This window comes from Pan paniscus, chromosome X (assembly GCF_029289425.2).
Source record: "Pan paniscus chromosome X, NHGRI_mPanPan1-v2.0_pri, whole genome shotgun sequence".
Lineage (NCBI taxonomy): Eukaryota > Metazoa > Chordata > Mammalia > Primates > Hominidae > Pan > Pan paniscus.
The window spans coordinates 155,227,220-155,234,066 of NC_073272.2; the positions used below are offsets into that span (position 1 = coordinate 155,227,220).

Consider the following 6,847-nt stretch of genomic DNA (forward strand, 5'->3'; position numbering starts at 1 on the left):
AAAATCATCATGATGAAGATTTAGGCTTGACAGAACCAACTTTTCTCAAAGTGGCATATGCTCACCAGGAAGTATTGAGGTCCCAGTGACTTTTGATATGATGTCAGATAACTTTCAAAAATTATATTCTCTTTCTGGCTTTAAGGTAATGGTGAATACGATTGTGTATGCTATATGTCACATCTTATTGATATCCTTGGTAGTAGTTGCTACGCTGTAGTAACAGATTCTGGAAATAGCTATAACACACACTTGGAATCTCACAGTCACATAATCAATCATTTTACTAAATACAAGCATATTTTCATTCACATACAGCTAAATAAAGCATTTTTCACATTTCATTACAGTGCACAACAAAGTGAGGAAAAGTATACAGTACATTTTATTCTGAAATGAGACAATCTAATCCAACATGCAGTTGTGGTCTTTGTTACAAGTTAGTTTATCTTTTCTTTACCTATGTAGTAAAATAGCTTCTAAAGCTTTATCCTTAGTATTATATTAACACCTGATTCTTTTCACACTTATTTTCTAAAACCCACTTATTGCAGTGACAACGGTACTGAATTCTACTAAAATGATTTTTAAATTTTCTAGAACTTATTTAAGCAATTAAGCTCAGCCACCTCTGCTGGATTTATGCTGAATATTTTTAAACCTGCCAGAAAATGCCAGGAGTGGGAATAGTGTACATATAATAAATTTTAGTGAAGAAAATTGTAGGGAAGTTTTGTTTCTTTCCTTTTTTGAACTGACAGAATCCAGTCGACTCTCATTTACCCACTGGATAATCTTGCTTTCAGAATCTTCTAAACATAATTCAGTATAGCAGTTGATGAAATTTTGTGTTAATGAAATTTGCCATGTTTTATTTGTCTTTTACAACCACGAAGGTGGCAATTTAATTACCCCACCTAAGCCAGCTCTTGTGAAATGAATATAGAGAAGATGATCAGTTCACTTGTAGTTAATGCTGTGAACTGATCCAAAGTGGTTTGCTCATCCAACTTGGGGCACAGGTGGCAGAATAGTCTTCCATAATTTTCATGATTTGGCTTCTTTATTCTGGCTGAAGCAAATTCCCAAAGTTTCAGATTCGGTCACATTCATACTGAAGTTCAATATTATATCTCAAAGCGATTTGTCATTCTTAGGCCTTCCTATCACAATGGATATGAGAAACCTGACTCTAGTCAGAATAGTTTTTTTTTTTTAATTGTGAAAAGTATGGCTTTTGCCTAGCTGAACTGGCTACAATCCAAAAAGTAATTTAAAGCATCACCTCTCTTCAAGAAAATAATGGAAACTTCAAGCCAGCCATTCCAATTTGCTGATGCAGTTAGCTGTTTGTTCACCTGAGAATTAAGGGCTGACTCTCTTGGGTAGACAGGAACTCAGTGTACGTATATGGCAGACAGGTGGCCAAGGTCATTTTGGGGTGGGTATTTTATCCCTATCCCACTCCGCATTGCTGTACGTGGTTCCTTTCAATAAAAATCCACTGTGTCTCAGTGATAAGAACACTTATAGCCCACACAGTTCTAATGTCTTTTTAGTTGTGCAATTATTCACTTGTTTAAAGCCCTCTTGTCAATAATGCCTGAATGGGCTTTACCTTTGATTCCTTCCCATGTTCCCTCAGGATTATAGCTGAGTTGTAATCAATAAGGAAAACATATCCTAACATGTAGAGAACATTTATTTATAGTCATATCTCTTCCCAAGTAAACAAATTCATAATCATTTATTCATCTGACAGCAGTATGATGCAGTGAAAAGAGCTAGGAGTCACGAGTCCTTGACCTTGGCCAAGTGATTCTCATGGCTCTTAGTTTACTATTCTGTAAAATGGGGCAAAAACCTCGTAGGCCTGTTATGATGATCAAATAAGTAGCCCAAGTAACTGTAAGCTGTTTGTAAGGGTTACAGTGCCTCCTGTTCAGCAGGAGAGAGTGTTTGCCTCAGGGCTCTTTTCAGAGGCAGTCACTGTGTTGTCACTGTCACGTGCCTGAAGAAGCAAGCAGACTGTTTACTTCAGATTGCAGGTGCCAAGGCAATGAAATCCCAGGCATGGTCAAAGGAAAAAGGGGGTATGGCATTTGGGTTATAGTGTCTCTTTCCTAGTTATAGGGTAATTTGCATGGGACAATTTGTTTCATACAGCTGGTAATTCTATCACAAGGGTGTTCATTTTCTGAAATGTGCTAATAACTGTGTAGATTGCCTTCCTTTCCATAGTCACATCATTTTTACTTGAACACCAGACCTTTTGGTCTGTGTTCCTCATTTTACAGAAAGCTGTTAAAAGCTAATTGGTACCTTTTAACCAAACCCAGCAAACACCTTTGGTGCAGGGTATTCTCACGGAATAAGTAGAGCTCATAATCTTTGTTTAGTTATGCTAATTGTCCCCAATGTGAAACTTTTTTCCCCTTTATGTATTTCTTTATGTTCATGGCCTATAAGTGAGCTCAAATACCAAGGAATAGTTGTCCTGTCTGTAGGTATGTTTTCCTGGGACTTAGCTTCCTAAACCCCAGGCCTTTAACATGTGGTCCACAAAGGGCTCATGGAGCAGCCACTGCCTAGCATGGGCCACAAAACAGTGCCTGGCCTGGCCCATGTCAGCAATTCAGTCCCTTGGTCACAGCACTCAGGCACCCCCATCCACCCGCACACGAGTCTGTCAGAGTCCCCCTGAGAGGGAGGCTCACTTGGTATCCAAATGGAGGTTGAGTTCTCATCAGTTACACAAAGATTCTATTTATTTCTCTTACTTTTCAGTTCAAGTAGGAGAGCATGTTTTGGAAATAAAAGAACTGACTAGCACAAACATCTCCTCTCTGATTTGACAACCTCTTCTGAAGAGTGAACCACATTTGGTACAAATCCACTCTTCACCCCTTCCCAGCCCTCCTGGATTGTAATCTCCCCCCTTTTAACCAGCTCATATATGTCTCTTGTCAGGTCTGTGAAGGCTTTCTCCACATTAATGGCATCTCGGGCTGACGTTTCAATGTACTTCATGCCGTATGCAGCAGCCAGTTTCTCGGCCTCGTGGCGAGTCACTTGCCTCTGTGTATCCAGGTCACACTTGTGACCCACCAGAACAAATACAATTTGGTAGGGCTGAACGTGTACTTTGGTCTCTTCTAACCACTCATGGACATTCTGGAAGGACCTGCGGTTGGTAATGTCAAATAAGAGAAGACCACCTACTGAGTTCCTGTAGTAGGCGCGAGTGATGGATCTAAAACACAAGAAAGAAGTAAAGAGTAAAGGCCGTGCCCAAACTTCTGCATGTCAATGAACTCAGTATATTCAAGTGTTCCTGGTTAGTGACACAGTCCTTTAATAAAAATGATTTTCTTTTTTTAAAAAAAACAAAGGAATATAAATGGCATTCCATACTACTACTAATATGTGAGTTTCCAATTGGGCCAAACTTTGAGATGGGCATCTTCTAGAAACGAATGTTCATGAACTTTTAGGCATTTTCCATGGATTCAGCACTGGAGAGTGACCCTGGGACATAACTGAGTTCTATTTCTTGCCTTCAGGTAAAACTACAACTAACTCTCCCACCCCCCAAATCTGAATAACTGACAGAGACTTCCTTTTCTGCAAAATAGGATACCCAAGTCACAGTGTTACCATGAGGCAAAATGAAACAATGGATATTAAAGTGTTCTGTGACGTGGAGAGTTCATTACAAATGCTAGCAGTTGAAACAGGATTTTTAAAACACAGAAATGAATTTATGATAGTTAACAAAATATTTAAAGTAGGTATCTTGCTACTCCATTTTTTCCATTTATCATTACCATGTTTTTTTCTCTTTCCATTATTATTATTATTGTTTATTATTATTATTATTATTATTATTATTAGCTAACAGGGATCCTCAATCTCTTCTGTGAGGAGAAACACAATTTTATTTTTTATTTTCAAGGCCTGTGGGAATGGGAAAAAGAGAGATGGCGAAGGATTCAGGCAAAGTGCCTCTCAGCCCTGTTTCCTGACACATTTCAGAGAGGCCAACTCAACTCAGGAGCCATCAGAAGAAACTTCACATGTTTTAACTTCTTGACTTGAGGAGCCTCATTATAAATATACATTATGGCACTTTGCTTACAGTGTATTAAAGCTTATTACAGGGTATGGACCTATTTGTCTCTGCAGTCACTTGCTTTAGACTACTGTGATTTTTTTTACCTATGTCTATTTTTAGGTTTTCTGTCTCCTCAGATAAAGAAGATAGACAATGAAGGACTCAATAGCTTAGAGAAAATGGCTCAATGTTAGCAGAACAAGCATTGTCCAGGGACCTACAGTCCAAGCTAGATGATGGTAAAAGTAAAACTTACAAATGACTTTTAGTCTCCAAAATCAGGCAAATCAGCCCTGGGGACTGAAAGCATTTCTCGTCTCTTAGGTTTGAAGATTCATGGAGAATGGTAGATTTACCAGAAAATTTAGACATGAACAAACAAAGGTTTTGATTTGTGAGAAGCTTGATTCAAGAAATCAACAAGCAAGCTGTAGATCACTGTCAAAACTCTGGAATATATTATTACATTAATTGTTTGTGAGTACTTAGCAAAGAAAGTGACAAAGGCCTTCTAAGCACGGACATAAGGCTACATAAACCTTAAATTCTTCCCTACATTAAAAAATCTTAAATAATGTGAAAAGACAAATGATAAACTAGGAATATATCTTACAACATACATGACAGGAAAGGGTTAATATTCTTAATCTATAAAGTACTCTTACAAGTCCATATTGCCCAATAAATAAATAAGCAGTGGATATGAACAGGCTGTTCATATAGAAAGAAATTCCAACAAACACATAAAAGATACCTTTCTTTGCTTAGGAGAAATGCAATCGCAAGTTCAAAGTGAACCTGTACAAGGATATTTTCCACAGTGGTGTTTGTGGAAGTGGGGAGCTGGAGGTAAGTTAAGTTTGTAATTATTTCTTCTCCTTACCCCTCTTCAATTACCCAACCAGTATCTTCTATGCTTAGTTAGTTTTCAATAGATAAATGAGTAAATGATCATAAACTTGGGCTATTGAGTTTTCTTGATCTGGTTCCTGCTGCTCTACTTTAGTTCAAATTGTTCTCTGCAAAGTTTTCTGTGTACACTCTGCTCCCTCTCACTTCTGTCTTTATTCATGCTGTTTCCTATCCCTGGGCGTTTCCTGTCTTTGCTTGGGCAGTCATACTCATCCGGTCTCATCTTCTCCAGTTAACCTTTCCTCCTCTGTGTTCATACATATAATTACAAATAATACATGCTACAATAGAAAAGCAAAGGGTTCTGAGTGAAAGTAAACATATTCATTGATTATTCAATGAATTCATTGATTGAAATTAAGCATGTTCATTTTGTGCCAAGTGTTACAGTAGGGAGTGGGCATACAAATATGAGCAAGACACACTTTCGTAATTGCTGATTATCTAGTTCCCTCAACTACGTTAGCACAGAAGTTCCAAGAATGAAGGGGCTTTGTCTGTTTAGATTACATGGCATCCCCTTGTGTGAGTTTCCTCACACTGTTTTCCCAGAAACAAGCCCAGAGTCTGGCACATAGTAGATGATCACTGAATGTGTGCTGGTTGCAAGAAGGAATCAATGGTATCTATTTCCTTTATGTTGGAACATATGTTAGCATATATATATGTGCACACACACAGATGTGGAAATAAAACATAATACACATGTATTTATGTATTTAAATCTCTGTCAGTTATGTTAGGATGACCTGGGAACGTTTTTGAAAGTATGTAACATAGGGACTGAGATTGATGAATTACAGATACAGAGATCAATTCCAGCTAGTTTATTAGCCACCAAAGGGCAGGTTGGTGGAGTTGTGGTGCAAGCAATATGTGTTATTGACCGGCCTTCCCTGTCAGGGCGCTTCTTTCCTTGCACTAAACTCCGGGTTAGCCGAAGGTGGGCTTCGGCAGAATCCCCAAGACCCTTGGTGTTGCCCTCCTGGACCGCACCTAGAACCAGGAAGTCCTCTCTCCCCAGAGGCGGTGCAAACCCCGAAGACCCTCCCACTGCTTGCGGGCCCGGACTGCGCTCCCACCTGAACCTCTCTTGACCCGCGGTATCCCAGATCTGGAGCTTGATGCGTTTTCCTGGCTCGATCTCCACCAAGCGGGAGAAAAAATCCACCCCCACGGTGGGGTCAGAAACCTGGGCAAAGCGACCCTCGGTGAAGCGGCGGATCAGGCAGGACTTGCCCACTGTGGAATCCCCGATGACAATGAGCCGGAACTGGTACAGCCAGATGGCCTCCATGGCCGCGGCTCTGCAGGTCTCCTTGGCCCGGACCGGGGACGGCGGGAGGGGGCGCCCCGCCGACGCCTCAGAGAGCGCGGCTCGGCAGGATCTAGCTCAGCCGCGAGCGCATCGCTGGCCTGGGAGCCCGAAGCTGGGTAGGCCCAGGCGCCAGGAGAGCGGAGGGATGGATGCTGCGCTCGCAAAGGTGATGAAATGGCAGCAGCATCAGCACCACGCACTCTGACTCATCACTGACAACCGGGTTACTGTAATCCCCCGCGTAGACGCGACGCCTGGGCCGCCGCACTATCTGTAAGAGGAGCGCACACAAAATGGCTGCAACATTAGCGCGATCCCTCCCTTTCTAACTACCCCACGCACCCTCTGTTCATTAAAACTGTTCTCTGTCGTTCAAACTGCCAATGTCATACCTTTTCATTGAAACTAGCAAAGCAATACAAAACTGCACAAAAAAGGGAAGGCACATAATTATATATTAGTCTACAAGTGTTTCCATGCTCACATAAACACACAAATATTAT

The 6,847-nt window shown here is 40.7% G+C and overlaps 1 protein-coding gene across 1 annotated transcript; it reads right to left on the reverse strand.

Annotated features, from left to right (window-relative positions):
* Positions 1–266: 266 nt before the first annotated feature.
* Positions 267–6,597, reverse strand: RAB39B (RAB39B, member RAS oncogene family). Its single transcript, XM_003809950.5, has 2 exons — positions 6,109–6,597; positions 267–3,253 (listed from the first exon to the last, which is right to left on the reverse strand). Exons 1-2 carry the CDS (start codon positions 6,321–6,323, stop codon positions 2,827–2,829), a joined length of 642 nt encoding a protein of 213 aa, XP_003809998.1. The 5' UTR covers positions 6,324–6,597; the 3' UTR covers positions 267–2,826.
* Between the last annotated feature and the right edge of the window lie 250 nt (positions 6,598–6,847).